Below are 19,235 nucleotides of genomic sequence, written 5' to 3'. Positions count from 1 at the left end.
CCAAGTCAACCCAGGCCACTTGCCTTCCCAAGGAGACGTGAACTCAGGATGGCATGAAAAGTGATATCTTTAACAGGTCTACATGGCAATGACACTTTCAGTGTTGGGTTTGGTGTTAAATTTAGCTACTTTAGGATACATTGCTAATTTTGTGAAGTAAGCACTAGTAGTCTCAAATCCCAGTTTCTTCTTAGCTCACTGTTGATAATGTTTAATTCAAGTAAGCTCGAAGTGTGAGTGAGTGGTGAACTGGGAGGAAATTAACCTGCTATGGTATGTTTAATTGATGACTGGTCTATGAGCATGTGTTTTGCATTGGACCAGGACTGTGTTGGACTTTAAATTATTCTTTTTTCTAAACTTGTACCACTTCTGCAATCACTTCTGCAACAATCTCTTAATGCATTCTTCAGATTTCACTTTATATTCTCAACTCTATCTGCTTCCACCAAACACATAATACAGCACTTAAAACAAAGCCTAATGTATTGTTAACAGATGTATTTTTACAGTGGTGATGGTTAGGAGCTCCAAGTCTGTGCAAATCAATTTAATTTAATTTTTTTATTTTTTTTATTAAGTGCCAAATTACAACAGAAGTCATGTAGTCATGTTAGGTTTAGGATCTTATTAAATATGTACAGAATTATATAGAAAACCCAACAATCCCACTTTGGTGCTAGGCACTGGGCCACAGTGTAGAGGAAAAACTCCCTTTAACGGAACTAATCAAGCTCAGGGTGGGTGGCCATCTGCCTCGACCGACAGAGAGTAGTGCAGCTTTGCATTTTAACTTGTGACTCCAAGAACACATTTGAAATTTAGAACAATTTTCTGATAACTTGCCTTACTTACTATATATTAGTCAGTATCTAGTCGCTCCATCTGAAATTAAGTAAAATATTTATTAGATGCTTTTTAAATTAAAATATTACCTATAAATATGTGTATGGATCACTCATCTACTGGATGCAATGTTCTATCACTGGTTTGAAGACATGTTTAAATAAAGGAATAGGTACACTAATAATAATAATTATGATAATATCATATCCTGTGTTTAGCAGTGCTACTAGTTAGGTTGGGGGAAAAAGGGGTTGGAGGTCTTCGGAGCATGCCGTGACAATGAATAGACACCTACGACAGCATGTGGTGACATCAGAATATGTACTCTGTTAGTCCCACAAGGTCTGCAAAGGGGTCCATTATGCTGGTCAGCAAATAGATGAAGCTCAGTGGTTCATTGGTGATTTATTTGGCCACAGACAGCGAAATATCCAGGGTTTATGTAGGTGAAGTCTTCTGCCAGATGTGGCGGGTGGAGACAGGTTTTAATGAAAGTGTTTGACACTGCAGGTCATGAGGTCACATGGCAATCCGACACCGGTCAGACAGTGATGTTGAGGTTGGTTGCCAAGGCAACCACAGCACAAGAAGCCAGGAGCTGAAATTGGGCTCATGCGATCGTGTTGATCGTGTTTTGCAGGGCAGCTTCATTTGATTTGTTTGGCCAGACAACACAGCCTGATGGGGCCTTGAGAGGTGACAGCAAGTCCTTTCTGTTTCACACTCTGTCTCTAATTCTTCAGTTCAGGAACAGGCTGAAGTGGACAAATGCATCAAGGAAAAGCATGTGAGTGTAAAATGTTCATGGACCAAGGACGTCTGAGGCACTATTAATATAGGGGGAGTTGACCCGTATGGGAGAGTTCACCTTCATTCTGGCACACTTACATATGTTCATACTCAAATGTGGACACGTCCTCCATAGTGGTGATGAGACAATTTACAATTTAATCTGGTAAATGATACAAAACACATTAGATCTATCTTTAACATATTCTATAATCATCTAGTAAAAATCAGTGATGACAACCAAATGTCAGACCATAACAATAATAACATTCAAAAAATGTTACAATACATTAAATTTGGTTGTTTATGTCACAGTTTAGTTGGAAGATTTCAATCAGAGCTTGTGCAGAATCTGGAAGGAAACCATCAATTGCAGTGTGATTTACTTGGTTTATGACAGAGGCCTGGAACTGAGGAATGCTTTGAAGCACGACTCTTAATGGAAGAGGGATCATCCAGGAAAAGGTGTGTGTTATTCTCCTTTTTCATACACACCCACAGAAGCAGAGAGTAGTGGAGGTGAACAGCTCAAGTTCTATTTTAGGGGGAAACACAGAGAAGCAAGCCATATGCGCTATATGGATGTAGCACGCGGTAGTCTGCACATAAAAGTTCTCTTCGGTTGGACACAAAGAATACAGTGACATGCATAAGGACGGCCTGCTGATACAAGTGGTAAAGTCACCAGCTATTATTTCCTACCTGAGGCGAAAACGGTGCAAGGCAGAACTTCTCTCTCTGGCAGAGCAAGATGTGCACTTTTATAGTTCATGTAGACACACAACCTCTATCTGTCTCATCATCTCTGTCACACACACACACACACACACACACACAGGCAAGTACATGAACCCGCACTAGTAATAATGCAGGATTTGTGTGTGTGTGTGTGTGTGTGTGTGTGTGTGTGTGTGTGTGTGTGCATGCAAGTGCATGTGAGTGTGCGTACATAATAAATAAAATATCATACTTTCTATTTTTAGTGACCAGTTGTCTCTTCTACTCCATACAGCTTGGATATGTCCCCTGTGCCATCTCTTCCTTAACATCTGTAACTTTACTCTCTGATTTTCGCATCTTCTCCTTCTCAGTTTTTAGCGATTTCCTGGACAAGTCAGAAGACTTTTCAGGAGTGGGATAGTTGATGGGCTGACCCTGTTTCAAAATGACACCATCATCTATAATTGATACAGTATGTTTACAGTATTCATGTGCAAAGAAGAGCATTGACACAACTTGTACTTGCAAGTTCACTGAGCAGTTGTTCAGCTTCGTGCTTCTTGCTGAAGTTTCCGTTGTCTCTGACACAGCCTCATCCGTGTGATGGATGAGGCAGATTATAGGATTCATGGTTGATTTACTTTGCTCTAGATGCTAATAGAAGCCACAGAAATATGACTAGCTGCCTCTCAGAATTGAACCGAAGTATAAGACACTTTTTTATGGATACAGTTTAGAATCTGGATACCCTTCATGCTTATTCTTGCAAGAAACAATAATAAGGATATATAGTTGATAGATGTATTGTTCTGTATCACATTTGTGCTTAGTGTGACAGGAATAGTACTGTAAAACTGCCCTGACAAATTATGTTGCAGTGTGTAGATCAAAGTATGGTTTGCACACTGTACGTATACAGTATAGATGTCTGCCGGGATTTGTCTGCTTTCATTTTCAACTGATGTGATGTCCTTGTGAGAAACTTTCTGTTTACATTTGTGCCAATACTCCATTGTAGATATGAGTATCAGCTGTTGCTAGTATGAATCGTTTTCCATTAGAGTTGCATATGCCGGCATGTGAAATCATGTATCCAATAGATGGCAACAGAGACATTCAAGTCTGGTGGAGTTGGAGGAACTGAAGTAGTGTTAATAAGCTGTGGACTGAATCCTGTGGTTTGAGTCAGAGGCCAAATGGAGTCCAGACAGTCTTAACCAGAGACACGCTGTCATCAGAAACATAGTCCAAACCACCAGAACCTCACAGACATGTAGAACAATTATTGCACATGCCTCACTGTGTGTGAGGAATTCATGATATCTACGATAGATCCCATGAAAACCAGTCAAAATCGTTTTTCCTAGTATTCCAGTGTTCACTATTAGATGTGTTAAAGCAGTGCTGACTTTTTGTAGTTCTATACTTTTCCTCATCTAAGATCTGTAAGATGCCATTGTACCTTTTACATTTTTTTGTTAAAGCTTCAGGAGGTTCACAATGCAATAACAATGATTTAGTTAAATTACTGCGTATCACACGTGAGGTCATGAACAAGGATGCAGAAGGCTACTTAGTGTTGTGAAATAAGCTTTGGGTAATATGGTAGGTGGTGTCTAATAGTGCATGACTAAACCTGTTTTGTGGATACGTTTTGCTGATTTTATTCTATTTTTATTTATATTAACAGAGAGATGCAGCAAAGACAAAAAAGAAAACCATGTGTACTGTGAATTATGAGAAGAATTGAAACCTTTGAGCAGAGGGAAGCGAAAAAACAGGTGGACAATGATCAGACATGGTCCATAAATATGGTGCTCTGACAGGCGTAGGCAAGAGTGAAAGCCCGGAGATATGGGATTCTGAGGATAACCAAGGTCAAGGGTCATTAAGAGCAGAGGCAGGTCTTTAGAAGATAAAAATTAAATGGTACCACTCCTTGATGTTTTATTCTTCTTCTTTCATGCCACTTTTCACCTCTGCAACAGTTCTATACGGAAACGATTGCACATACAAAAATACCCTGGTGTCCACATCTGGACCAGAGTCATCAAATGAAAAATAACGTAGGAGGACCAGAACACATGGTTTAGCTTTGCATTTGTATTCTTCTCTAGTCCTGACACTGTTATGACATTTTAACCACTCTGCGCATCTCTGTCAACTGCTCATGCTGAGAAACTCACATTAGCACTTGTATTTGCATAAAAGCACGGCACCATATTGGCAAACAATATGGATAGTAGAGATGATATTAAGTGACTGCTTTGTTTTTGGTTTGTTTATTTGTCTCAATGTTGTCTAAAAGAAATGCTCTGTAACTTTAAAGGTGGCTAGTTGGTTTTGGTTATTTTCTTTACTGACCTTTACAGACCTCAACTCCTCCATGGAGCTATAATCCTTTCTTTTTCTTTAATGAGCGTGTCTTTCTGGCTCATCTGACACCTGAAGAGACACATGATAATGTTCAAACAGTTTAGTCTAAGTTTGTAGCCTTTTGAAGTTTGCACCCAATGTACAGTGAGCAGAATATTAATTAAATCTTTCTGATTTATATCTTTGCAAAGAAAATAAAACATAACATTTTTAAGCATAGGCCTCAGAATTGGCGTCCAAAAGACTCCAAAAGTGCTGACTCATACATTTTCACGTCATTGCTGCATGTTTGTGCAAGCAAAACAAATATTTTTGCTTCATTAAATCTCGAGTTAATACAATTCCATGTCTTTTAAATAAGCTGTGATAGTGAAAAAACTAAAAGCAGATGTTTGTTTTGCTTACGCAATTGTGCACAATGTGCAAAAATGCACTTTAACAGGCCTGTGTTTAAAATGTTAATATTTTATTTCCCAACATTGGTTTGAGCACAAATTGTGTACAATGTAGTTTTATCTACATACAGTTCTATCTCATGGAAAGCCAAACACAGGAAGATGCAATGTTTGCATAAGGTTCAGTAGTATACATACAGATAATTCTATGCACCATCTCTTTAATTATATGTCCAAACTGAATAATTAATATGACAATTCTTTAAATATTGAATTTTGAATCTAAAGCTGAAGTATGCAGGTATCATGTCAGTGTACAGAGGACTATCTAAAAACTATTTAGCTCCACTGAAAACAGACATAATCACTAAATTACCTCATAAAGGTTTCTCTAAGGTGTATGTAAATGCATTGTAACAAGGTGTTCTTGAGATGTAAAGCATTGCTTATACAATACATAAAATCTTTAAATATGTAGCTGGTGTTTAATTAGCGCAGTGTCACAGGCAGACGACAGTAAAGTTTCAAAGTTGTGTCTGCAAAAACATATTGTAAAATTTAAAAAAGACTAATTACTTATCCACCAAATAACAATTTTCTGCTACTTATTGTCTTAAATTTCAACAGTTGTGTAACTGTACTTACTTTCTGAAGCCACAGAATCTGAAGCATCATCAAGTGTTTTTATGCAGTACTTGCTCCCTTCAGCATTTTGAATGTGTATAGGGAAAGTTGACAGTGTTTGTGGGAGTGAAGACAGTTTGAAATGTTTGTTGAAATGCTGGCTAATCATTCTTGTCAGTCAGCGAATCTTCTCTCAAGGAGTATCTGTATCTGGACAGGATTATGTCACCCCCGTGGGCACGTTATTGCTGTTTGGGGAAAGTAAAAATATGGGTGTAAAAAGAATCCTTAAAAATTTAAGGAAAATGAGGACAAATGTTAAATGTTTGCACTACTGGGAATAAAAAAATAGTTCAGAGGTTTCTGCATAGACATTAAAATACACACATGTGCCAGAATGGGTTCAATTTAAAGTACCGTTTGTCTGCTCTTTCATTACCTTGTCCAGGCTATAGGGCACTCAGTCTTAAATGCTTGCATATAAGGCACGCGGTCTGTCTGGCTGACAGCAGCAAAGCCGACCATCCAACCACAGCAAAGACAGGACAAGCTATTTACCAAGCTAGGCAAAAGTCTACTGGGGCCTCTACTTTCCTTTTGCTTTACCGATGAAGTGGTAATTATAGGAGAGGCCTTACACCTCCAGAGTGCACAACATCGTTACTCTCCAGGCATTAGTGTGACTGTCTCAGCTACATTTTGGTCACACTATTGAGCAGATGATGGTTGAGTGGTGCACTAGTGGAGGTTTAGGAGTAACACAAGCAGAAATGGCTTTAGCTGTCGGTCAGTGTCAGTGACAGTGTCAGTCAGAGAGCAGCTGCTCATCTAATTAACAAACAAAAAAGAGCAGCCACAGCAGCTTTTGTTTCATTTAAACCATTGTATGGTTCCTTTTAATAGCCCGTTTCTTCTGATTCTCAGAATTATAAATCATTTTCAAACAACAAAATCTGAATAAACAAGAACCTTTTTTTACCCATGGGATGTTTTTGGAAATTAGCTTAATCAGTATTGCAGTCTTGCTGTCTGCATGGCGGTCATAATGGCGGAGTTGAACATTGTGTTAGCACAGTCCAGCTGTGTCAGTGTTGTCCATGGTGGCAACTGAGAAGGTCTGTGCATCAGCATCTCTCCATTGCTGAGGCAGCATTCTCACACATCAATTCCTCACAAGACTCCACAGCTCTGTCTACCGGCATCAGCACAGTCATGATGGAAATGATGTCATGATGGAAATGCATTCCTCACAAATCGTTAACTGTTTGTTTTGAATCTGTGTGGACATATTCAAGCCATCTGTTTCCACAACACAGACAGACAGGAGCGTTTCTCTGGGCTTGAAGTCTACATCAACTGGCATCACTGAGAGGGGGGAGTAGGGGTTAAACCGCCAACACTAAACTGAGCTTCATTCACACCGTATGTCTCCTGTACAGAAAATGAGGGTCCAGGTTTTGCCCCGGACTTAACGTTTGTAAAGTTGGATGAGAGTATGTAGTCTTGCTGTGACACCATCACAGTAATGCCAAGACAGCAATATATGCTTAGTTTTATGAGCGCAGAGGAACAAAAGGGAATCACCCACAACTCATGACTGTGCGAGAGGCCAGCCGTGGCAGTGGAACTAATCTGCACTAATGAAGACTGGCAGAGGAGCTTCACACCATAAAACCTAAAATGAACCCCTCTAATTAATTTGCTAATTGGAAGTCTGGGACGAGACAAGGTTGGTGTTATTACACTGATGATCTCCTTCTATGTTGATTTTGAAAACTGTGAGTAGAAGAAAAACATATTCAAAGTGTGAATTCATCTGATCATTCATTGCCATGGTTTTATTTAAGGGTTTTAGGAGGAGTAACTGCTGCACTTCCATCATTTTGCACTTTTCTATAACCTTAAACACACCCACACAGCATTAAGAGTACAGCACTGTTGCAGGATAAAAGTGTAACAGCACAGAAATGGTCCTGCACCACATGAAGGCACTATTGGACATATTAGCACCAGATGTTTGACTCTGTGGCCCTCGTTTCCCTCTCTGTAGCGTCCTCGAACACATGAATGTAACAAAACTGTTGTTGGTGTCTTATGTGATTTACAGTGCTGAGGCTTTACTGCAGTAAAGCATGAACAATTGCATTAGCCGCTGTACTGTGTGCTTTACTGTCACTTTATACATTCTCAGCTTTCAAGGACAAAAAGAGCTTTTTTCTTTTTTTGGAATAGACCTGCACTTCATTTTTTTATGTGTTTAAGCATAACACAAACAGATGGTAATGTAATACTCGGTACTGTAGCACTTCTTAGCCGCAATCCAAAAAGTCACCTGCCTCTAATAAATTAGCCTGATTTTGTGTGGTGAAGGGGTGACAGACGGAAGGGCTGTTTGAAGCCTTGACAGGAGGTGTGGGAAGTGGCGTGTTGTCTTTTGTTGCATTTCTTGCCTTCTCTGGTTTTACGATCTGCTTCTCACAGCCTCTGGCCCTCGGGTGCCTCGGCACTCCCGCGTGTCATGTGACACTGCTGCTTTGTAGCTATGAAAAGAGACTTCATATGCTGCCCTATAAGTCCACTGTGGATGTCATTTCCACATGAATTATAGACATGGATATGACTGCTTGTGTCCATCAATTTCTATATTATTAGTTGCATATGACTCATTTTGCAGTTTATACTGTGTATTGTATCAACAACAAGTAATGTTACTTGCACATATGCAGATTAATTAATTTTACATTAGTGATATTGAAACATTCAGTAGAAAAAATAGAGGTTAATAAAGATGTTGAAAGATACATCGTTAAGAATTAATTGCGTATATCCTTCTAATAAGATTTTGTACTAATATGAGTTAGGGCAAATACATTATGAACTAGTACAAAGATTTATAACCTATAATTATGTTGTCACCTGAACACCCACTGGCATCATGTCAGGTGGGAACAGGCTTTGATTTAATGAGGTGACAGTTGGAAGAATTGTGGGGAAAGATATTGCTGCACAGATTTGAGGTCATATTCTCAGCAGCTGTACATTGTTGAGGAAAAGCTATTTTCTTACCTTTGATGGGCGTTTTTATATAAGATCCATTGGAGAGAATCCTCTGGTCAAAAATGATACTTGGCTAGTATTTCTTTGCCTTCCATTGGGAATAAGTACGACAGACAGTGAGTTCTCACATTGTAAATCTTCATCCAGCCTTCATCTTAAGTATTTTTACTCATTACTCGCCTCAGGTGATACAGACTATATTTCCTTCATCCTAAGCCTTTTTTCACTCGACAAGCAAATGATTTTCATTTCTGTACATTTTAACACATCATTTGTCTGTCTTTTAGCATAATGTAACTATCCCCACTATGCCAAAGGCATTTTTAACAACAGATGAGACCATGAATGGGTCTAAGCCTAGCTGGCTTACCAGCAACTCCTCTTTCATTCCTTTCCAGTGAGTAAGTGCATGATTGAAACACTATTCAGTGGCGTTTCTTTACCAAAAACGATATCACAAATTGTTCATGACCGTCTGACGCGCTTGAGAAATGTCTCTCTATCCATATCCAGTATCACACAGACCAAAATCAAAGCCATGCCACAGGCTTGCTCACATTTCACCCTTGTTGCCAGCTACAAACTACTGTAACTTAGAACAACAAAAGAAGAGTGAAGCTTGTCATGTTTGCCTTCTGATTTCTTTCTGATGTGTGCTCATCATTCATTGCACATCTGTGGACATGTAACAAGGAACACTAAGATGCTGGTGCAGCCTCTGCTACCTAAGCTGCCAGTATTGATCTGGCTGTCTACTGATATTGTTAGTTTTCTCTTGAGTGCTGCGAAACTGGCCGCATGCCTGCAATGTTCTCACCACATATCTTCTCAGGGCCTCATTTCCATCTCCTCTAATCAGAACTAGACACATTGAGAGCACACGTTGGTTTATCTGCACTCTCTCATTGGACTGTGAATAGTTAGTGTGTGCTCCAGTAAATTAGCATACACATGTTCCTCCCTGACAAGCACCAATCCGTGGTGGAATGAGAGTGTGTGTGTGTGTGTGTGTGTGTGTGTATGTGTGTGTTTAGACAGCAGGAGAGAGAGGCTGGCAAAGGGCGATAGCGCCTGCTGTTTGTTCAGTTTGCTTGACTTCAGATCAGATGGTGACTGAACTGTGGTACAGGTAATCACAGAAAAATAAACAGAATCAGTGCCTTGAAGTCGTTACAAAACGGCTGTGCACAAAATACCCTGTGTGCATGTTTTGAACCAACAAGAGAAGAGCTATGGTGCAATTGTGTTTATTTAATCATTTGAGCTCTAGTTGCAGGCTCCCACCATAAGCAATGACGAAGCAGAATTCCTCAGAGACACCGCTTTGAATGACCTTAACAAGAAACCTGTTGGTATTTGTTGGATGAATAGTTTGAGCCATGCAGATGTCAGTCCATTATTCTCATCCCACCTAAACTATGACATTTGTTGCACACATAAACATTTCTGAATTGGAATTTTCATCATTCAACTTGTAGCAACTTTTGCTTTGTGTAGTTCTGGTTTTTGACCAAATGCCAATAAAGAAACCCAGCTATACTTTGTGTGTAGTTTAGCAAATAGTAGACTGTGATAATATATATAATAAATGAATAAAACATGACAATAAATGCATGTACTGTATACTCTTCAACAGTTGGTCTATTGTCTGTGGTGTGTGTTTCTCTTATAACAGAGGTCAGGACAATGGCACACTGTGAAGCAATAATTGCATGTCAGTTGAGCTATTCAGCAAACATTTCTAAACCGGGATTCATTTAGTGTTTGCTCATTTGTTTAGACCATAACACAGCTTGAGAGGAGAAAGAGATTAATAGGTGTGTCTAGTGTGAACTGAAGGCCTTGTGTCATTAGATCAAAGCATGTGAAGGTTTTACATCACTGATGGATCTTTTCCCTTCTGTGGATCTCTAATTAAAAAGTTGCAGAAATCCCCTTAGCTCACATTAATGCCACAAACAGCCTGGGGGCATTTACAAGGCACCAAGGACACAGGTGAACAGGGAGTGATAAGCAGAGATTGAGTCTTCACATCGTTGTTAAACAAAATATATTTTACATACCTACCAGAACAATTACAATATAAATACATAAACAAGTCTCAGAGTCACGAGTAGTCATAAAAAGTGTGTTTGACTGAAGTTATGACTACTGTGTCATTTATGAATAAAAGCTCAAGAGCATTTTTCCTTCTGTGTGGAAAGTCAGACTTTGTCAGAGCAGCAGCTCTGGAACATGTTGCTAGAAGGGATGGCAGATTAAAGGCTTGGTGTTTGGTCTCTAGGACTGGAAAGGAATTGTTCACATTAACATACTGATGGAATTTTCAAAGATGATACAAAAAGCATATGTGAATTCAGTTCCAGGGCTCTTTCCTTTTCTTTTGCACATGTGTGTTTGTGTTTGAAGCACATGTGCCTGATTAAGCCAATCAAGGAAAAGGTAGCATCATTGCAGTTTGTCCTTAATGTGGCACAGCCTTGAAACGAGCTCTGAATCGTCTGCTCCATTTCCTTCCCAACTCATTTGCCTTAGTCATAAGCTTAAGCTTATGAGCTTAGTTCTCTTAAACATGTTTATTTTACATTTCTTATCACCTTTTGTGTTTGTAACTGGGCTAGTGAAGAAGGATCAGTATTAGAAAGTGATCAAATCTCCTCAAAATGCACAATAGTCTCAGTGTATAAGAGCAGCACATTCAAGAAGCAGGTTTTTTTTATTGAAGTCAAAGAAGGTCACTCGTCTGTCGGCTGTGATGCTGTGGATGCTGACGAGCTGTTTATGAATCATGACCATGAGCTCCAGACGCCAGAACAGACAGATACATAACAAGCATTCAGAAGCTGTTCACCTCAGCTACAGCACTTTGAATCCTTGAAAGACCTTATTTTTCAAACCTTAGCGAAGTCTCTCTTTCTCTTTATGTCTCTCTCTCTCTTCATCTCCTTCATTCTGCCTCTGTGTTGTCAGGTAAAAAGTATTTCAGTGTCAAAGACTGGACATCTGGGCTTTTAGCAGCTTGGAGGATGCTTGGCTCAGCTCCACTGGGATGTCAGAGCAAGTTCAGACCCCTCACAGATTTTGAACTTATTTGACATCAGCGGCGTTTAACAAAGCTGAGAAACGAAGCTTCAAGGAAGCGTTGTAAAAACGTTACGTAACACAAAGGTGTGGGAACGAGATAGACACAGAGGATGTTTCACAAAAGCCCTTCCTTCAATTTAACATGTTCATCTGGGATAAAACGTCCCTGATAGGCAATGTGACAGTTACGTTATGAGCCGCCAACTCACTGAGGCTGCTTGGCACTAAGCAATAGCACAGACCTTCAGTCAAGTGACCATGCACTATTTAACACCGTTCAAGTCCTGGAACTGTCTGTGTGTTTTTCTTTTTGTGGTTGGCTGCTGATGCCCTCCAAGCGAATCTATCAGTGAGCGAATTGGCTCATATTTGTTGCACTTTTATTTAACCACAATCAACCAATCATGCATTCAGAGATGAGTCATAACTCAGCTTTGAGGCTTGAGGTGCACGTATTTGTATCTGTGGGTTTTGTAACCAACGAAACAGTATTTGGAAAGGGATACAATACATAAAACAGCAGTGTAACTGTCAACAGCAAAATCCTTTGTGCATTCATTCACTCACACACTGCCAAATCTAATCACTACAGCTATCTGCTTGTCATTGCACTGATGTTTCCTCCAGCTGGGGAAACGGGCGATGAAACTGTGACTGTGGAAAAAGTCTGCAGAATCAATTGATGTTTATAATTGCATACGTTTTGCTTTTCACTGCAGTTTGCCCATGGGAACTAATGTAGTCATAATTATTGCAGTTTGTCACTGTCACCGTCATGGCCTTAAATAGTCTTGAATAACTGTTGAAAATATAATAGCAGTTTGCAAAGTTAAACTGGGGTTTGGACATAATCAAATTTCTCCATCTCTTGTGTTTTCTTCCACTTAATGTTTCAAGAGCACATACTCAACACAAACCTTTCAAGTGTCTGTAATTTTCCAATATGTAAGCCATATTCTTTCTTGCTATTAAGTCTCTCTTTATATTTCAACTGGTAAATAAATTGTTAATACTTCAAGGCAAATCAAAGTCAATTATAATACAGACATAAAAAGGAGATATTTTTATTGAGTGAGTGGTGCTTGGCAGTGTGTCCTTAAATACAGTTATGACATACATGGTGTACTTTATAGATTTGACCTCTTTAATGATTTATGGTGCAATGGTCAGGCAAAGTCATTATTTCATGCTTGGGGTTAAAGATATTATCAATTAGCTAATAAAACACTTTACAGCAGTGGTAAAGTTTCTTATATGATGAAAGTTAAGAGTCGGTCTGCAGAGCTGCTGCCATGTGTACGTGAGCTTGTGTCATTTTCTCCACTTTCTCACGACAGCTGCAGCACAACTTAGTCATCTGTGACTTGTTTTTTCTTTTAATACTATTCTTGACAATTTGCCAATAACCACCACCGTAGCCAGTGTCAATAACCACTCTTACAACTGTAAAGTAAACGGAAAGCTGAAGCTAGCAGCCGTTTAACTTTGAAAACAGGGTTTCAGTTAGCTTGGTTTTGTCCAAAAGAAAATTAAATTGTCCTATCAGAACTTTAAATTATATCTAATTTGTTTAAGTTAATGTACAAAAAGTGTAGGAAAGTTGTGGTTTTACATGGAATTTAATGGTTTTCATACATTTGTCATAAAATGTGATCTGATCTTCATCTAAGTCTGGAGTATTAACAAATATAATGTGTCTAAAATAATAACACAAAACTAATTCTGATCGTTCATGTCTTTATTGAAATCAACAACAATTAAATAGCTCAATGTACAAGTGGAAAAAGTTTTAAAAAAAAGTGTGAATAATGGACCTCAAAAGAGAAGAAAATTAAAAGAAGAGAAACACTTTTTGAGTTTGCTCCGCACAAGAAGAATACGCTTATGTGAGTCATGCCTCGCCTTTTGTGTTATGCTATGCTAACCACCTACTGACTCCACCTACATTCAGACATACCAGTGGCATTAACCCCATCAAACTCTCAGAGTAAATTCTTCTAAAATGTCCAACTCTTCCTTTAAAGGCCTTTTCCTTCTCAGTTATGGTTTTTACAACACTGGCTTTTCTTATCTTATCTTAACAGAAACTAATTAGATGATGTATCCAGTATGATTTTCCTTTTAAAGCAAACCTAGGATTACTTGTTGACATTGGAGTTGTCATGTGATTTTCTTTCAGACACAGTGTCCTTGTTCACACAGTATGCTATTCATCTCTAGAATTTAATCTTAAGGGCTTTGTGGTTAAACATGGATCTTGTCGCTTAAGTTTTTTTTTTTTTTTTTTAGTTCAAGTTATTTTGAAAATTTGTCTCCACTTAGACTCTGTTCTTTTCTTTTCCACTCCTGCATATGTATGTATTATCTCAGGGGCTGATTAAAACTCCATTAGTCATGCAGAAAACAAAGAAAGTGTAATCAAAATGGAAATTAGAGTAATGGTGCTGTGGAAACAGATGAAGCGGGCAGACTAGCTTCTGCTGAAAAAGACATTTTTGAAAGACTTTTTTTGTACTTTTGTCTGTCTTTAATGCTGCAAAGACGATTGAATTCAGGTCTAAAAGGCTGAAGATACCACTAATGTGATGTTATAGGTTTTATTCCCAGGAGCGGGAGACCTGTTTAAAATTCCAGCTTTGAGAATGGAGGCTACAAACTGAAAGTGCAATCGTCTTTGACTGTGCCCCACAATTAGCATTCTTGTTGGCTGTTCGTTTTTTCTTTCTGTCATCAGACAAAAAGTAAACAGATGTTAGGGGAAACATTTTCCAAGAAACCAATTTAATGATTGAAATTGTTTGAGGTCGTGTTACAGAAATCTGCCGCCTCTCTGATCAGGCTGTGTGAAGAAACTTGTCCTACAGCAAACAATCAGTCAGCCTTGTTAACAAGCCCAGAGTCAGACTCCCCACACTCATCATTTTAAGCCCATCCATCACTTGTACTGGTTGCCAGGACCAGAGCACTGCTGCCAATACACGTCAAGATAACAATGAGACAACAGCTAGCCTCTTCAGCTATCTATTAAGAATACGTCAAGCTAAACAACCTAAACTACATGGACGATATACCAAACTTCAGGTTTATTGTCGTGTCACTTCTGAAAGGGGCTGAGGTGCTGATTGTGGCCACACAACCACAATGTTACAAACAACCAGTCAAGTCAAATCTAGTAGAGTCGTAATATACAACCACAATATGAAAACAGAGACAAAAGCCCATGTGTCTTCAAGGATCGGTTCGTGTAGAAAGGTCTGTGAGAAGAACATGTGCTCTAATGTTTCGGGAGGCATACGGGCCAGGACTTAGTCTCGTCCTCCAGAGGGCCTGCCTTTGTGTCCTTTAGTAAGCAGTCAGTTATCTGCACATGTGCCCCATTAATTAGCCAACAGAGAAGCTGGGGCTGAGGCTAAAAGGGGGTAACAAGGCAACACTGAGGTCCTGACTTTCTATCTTGATATCCCAGGGGCACTACCTGTTAATGAGCTCTGAAGTGGTCTCTAATTGGACCTCTGACTGTGGACCACCCATAGAATCAGACAGAAGAATCCATATGAAGACAGAAAGGGTGTTGAGGGGAGAACAAATACACGTGGTTAAAAAATCGATCATAACTTACATTATTAGTTTAGATGAGGTGTCTTCGATAAAATGATCTTACATTTTGATCAACTTCTTACTGCCAATGAATGCACGTTCACTCCTAATCTATAGTTTTGTAATTTTTTTGTGTGTTGACTATACTATACTATACTAATATATCAAACTGTTGTTAGTATGTGTACTATTTACAGTCTTTGTTTTGAAAATCTTTGTGTTTTGCACCTATACTAGGTTATAATTTCTGTCAATATAAAACAATTTTCCTATAAATACTCTGGTGTCATGCTGTAAGTGTCAGACAAACATGAGACTCTGCGTGATGTCTGTGTTCCTACATGTCATCCTCATCCCATTGTTTACGCGTATCATTTATGTGTGCATACGTGTAGTTATTTTCTGAGTGATTCAGAGACTGCTGTTTGGATAAACAGACAAGCAGAGAAATGCCAGAAAATAGCTAAGGCCCAGCATGAGGCCTCTTAACTGTCACATTACAACACTACAAGAGCAGCAGGGGGCATTCAGTATGATCAGTGCATTTTGAATGTCTTTTTGTGTTTGCTATTCACAGTATGTACAAAACGGGATTCCAGGTCATCACTGTGTTTGTAAGGTTTGCATCCATTACTGCTGTCAATTCTCTAGTGGTTGCAGGGGTAGATGAAATGACGGGTCACTCACTTCTTCACACTCTGGTGATCTGAAGTACTCTCCAATGAACAATTCCATCTGCCCGTCTGCTATTTATCAGAACTCATGCCAGATCTCATTGAGGAAACAGATACTTCTGACAGACTGCCTCTCTGTTAGCTAAAGGGGTTGGATGCTCTTTGATTAGGATTCCTCCTACCTCTCCACCCCAACCACCCAACTCAAATTAACCCCTTGTCAGTGAGCCACAAGGAGAATGGGCATGACTGAGTCTGATTTATTTCTCATAGAGTCATCATAAGGGCACAGTTGGCCTCCCATCTCCCCCATAAGCCACATATATCCCAGCCCTCTTGGCCTTTCTTTTTCGCACTTCCCCCACTGTCCCACCCTCACACCGCCTGTCACACACAGTCAACCTGTCACTCCGAAGATGGCGCAGCCACAAAGACAAGCCGGAGTGAAAAGGAGCTGATTAGCAATTAATGGTGCATCATTGTATTTGCATCAAGATTGTGTGCACGGTGTGTGTGTGCATACAGAGTGGCGTTGTCAATCATGCACAGTGTGCACTGGCCCTCCTTTCTGTCCTGCCCATGTGCTCCCTTAGGGGTGCCGCCACTTATGGCCATTGACACGGTAGCGATGACTGTTTTATACCCACACATTTCCACTCAAGCCCCACACAGGACAACAACACAACGTCCTGCTGAGGCCAGAGAGAAAAGATGAAGACTGCAAGACTCAATGCTAATGGATCTATGCTAAAGGAGTGATTGACCCGTTACTGAATCTGAAATTGTTGTTTTATTCAACAGAGACACACATACTGGATTATAACATTTGGGATTATGGCTATTTGGTTGTTTACTGCAATGTGGGTGTTTAAATTCTGCAGCCAGAGACAGAATTTACAAGGTTGGAGCCCAACATTTCTCAGTATGTTCGCCCTCTGCTTGTGTCAAGGATGCAGAGGGCTAGAGGTTTGGACCATGGGTGGGGAAAGGGGACAGAATACATCTGGGTTCTCAGTCCCTTTGGTGTTATTGTTGACAGAAACGGGAGTCGCTCAGGACGGGGCCAGCGAAGGGGCAACACCTGCTCCCAACGCCGAACACGAGGATGACAACTCTTTGGGCTACACAGGTACTGCTGCTGCTCTCCCATGAAGTCTCTCTCAACTCAAAAATGTGTTTTCACGTCCTGACCTCCACAGTGCAGAATGATGTATGTGCAGAATTTGAGAAGGCTGTTTTCACATTTATCTGCTGAAAGGCTAAGGTTTCTTGGTGCTGTACCTACAACCAAGGTCTTGTGACATCACAACTAGTTTGGAAACCAATCACAGTGCAGTGTGTAACTTACACAAGTGTGATGTGGAAACGTGAAACCAGCACACATAGAAATTTGACTTTAGTGCAGAAGGAAACATTCTGCATCCAGCAGTGAACTTGTTCTTGACTTTTGAGGAGGTGTTATTTTATTACTATACTCAGAATATATCTACATGTCTTAATACATACATGGTGTAAATCTTTAATGTGCCATTTTTCACACATGCAGTACATACTGTAAGTCGATCCATAATTATTTGGGTTGTTTGAGTTAAAACGTCTTGCACTGAAAACTGGACACAGATTCATAGGGAGAATTACTGCAAGAATAATCAAAAAGCATGTGTTGTCTATTACACAACACATACAAACCTGTTATATATAAGCTCTTATTGAGAACAGCAATCAAAGGGATTTCACAATGCTCTTGGGGGAGCCAGTCGTTTACATTTTTCAATTGGAAATTCCCATGTAAAGTCTTAAGAAAGAATAAATAAGCTTCAGACACCAGTTTCCACATGTGTTTCTATTTCCATGGCAGATATATATTCAAACATGATCTCTGTGTTGAGGCTGCTGCTAAGATTTTCTCAGTTTTTAGTGTTGGAAGAAGAGAACTGTGGGATAGTGAGGTTCAAGTGCATCAGTGGATGTATGTAGACGGTGTCTCCTCAGACCATAGAGCTCTGTAGGGAAATGAAGAGCCGGAAATGAGAGGTCTTCACTTGAGGTACTGATGAACACACACAAAGAAATCAAATCTGGAGAAAGTTAGTGATGACACATGTGTTTTGGTTGGTCATATCCCCCACAGTGAGGGGCTAAAAAGTGTTCTCAGTGTGTTGTCACAGCCTGGAAACCTTACCCCCCCCAGGTGGTTTAGTGGGCCGCACACAGCTTCAAGAAATCTGTGCAAAAAAAGTCCAAATTAACTGCTTCAACTTTCAGCAACTTCATCACTGTGTGCAGTAGCTTGGCAGCTCTACATTTTATTTTGCTTGAGAGACACAAAATACTGATAAAGCCATGTAATTAGTATCATGCTGTGCTTTTCATCACCAATAAAAAAAAAAAAAACAACTTAAAAAAATTTGAGCCCAAACATCCTTTATTAGATAACTATGTACATGTAAAGTTAAAGTTAGCATGTCTTGAAAGTTTGCAGCTTTTTAACTGACTGCACATGCTCCGAATAAAGATTTAAAGAGGTAAATCATGTCCTATCAGCCTCACTGCATTTGGGTTCATCTTTAGAATGATAAATCTGTCTGGTGGACAGTGCCAGGAGTTCATCTTTAATCTGACTATTTAATCCCATCTGTGCATGAAAATGAAGGAAATCGATCTGGCCCAGTCAGTGAATTGGAAATGAGACTAATGCGCCCTAATACCTCAGTCTGCCACTGATAGAACAAAGTGGGTGGCTGCCAAAGACTCCATTTTCAGGGAGCGTGACTGGCTGGATGGAACGTGAGGATAATCTCGACAGCTGCCAGTTTTAGCTCAGGTGAAAATCGAGTGCACCTTCAAGCATTAGAGTGAAGTGTCTTTCAAGTGCCTGGTTGTGTTTAGTGGTGGGTGTTTGCCATGTGATCTCAGTGACCTTCATGGAGTAAGAGTTCCCTTGATTTACAAGTTAGTTGTACTGTTTATCTGATCACACTATACGCATGACATTGAAGAAGCTGGTTAGTATTTAGTATTTCAACTTGAGAGAATAACTGCCTCTGTAATCTGGCCTTCTTTACTTCACATA

At 39.7% G+C, this 19,235-nt stretch overlaps 1 protein-coding gene across 2 annotated transcripts in view; it reads left to right on the top strand.

Annotated features, from left to right (window-relative positions):
• The window catches only part of robo1 (roundabout, axon guidance receptor, homolog 1 (Drosophila)), a 186,531-nt gene that overhangs the window by 34,763 nt on the left and 132,533 nt on the right, over positions 1–19,235 (top strand). The window contains exon 2 of one of the 2 annotated variants that reach the window (XM_026372846.1): positions 17,202–17,291. The exons of the other annotated variant lie outside the window; for it this stretch is intronic. Coding sequence (XP_026228631.1) covers positions 17,202–17,291 — 90 coding nt within the window. The remainder of the gene's footprint in view (positions 1–17,201; positions 17,292–19,235) is intronic. 2 annotated transcript variants of the gene reach the window in all.

Source organism: Anabas testudineus, chromosome 13 (assembly GCF_900324465.2).
Source record: "Anabas testudineus chromosome 13, fAnaTes1.2, whole genome shotgun sequence".
NCBI lineage: Eukaryota > Metazoa > Chordata > Actinopteri > Anabantiformes > Anabantidae > Anabas > Anabas testudineus.
Note: the sequence above shows the minus strand (reverse complement) of the source record. Positions and strands in the feature narration are given on the sequence as shown.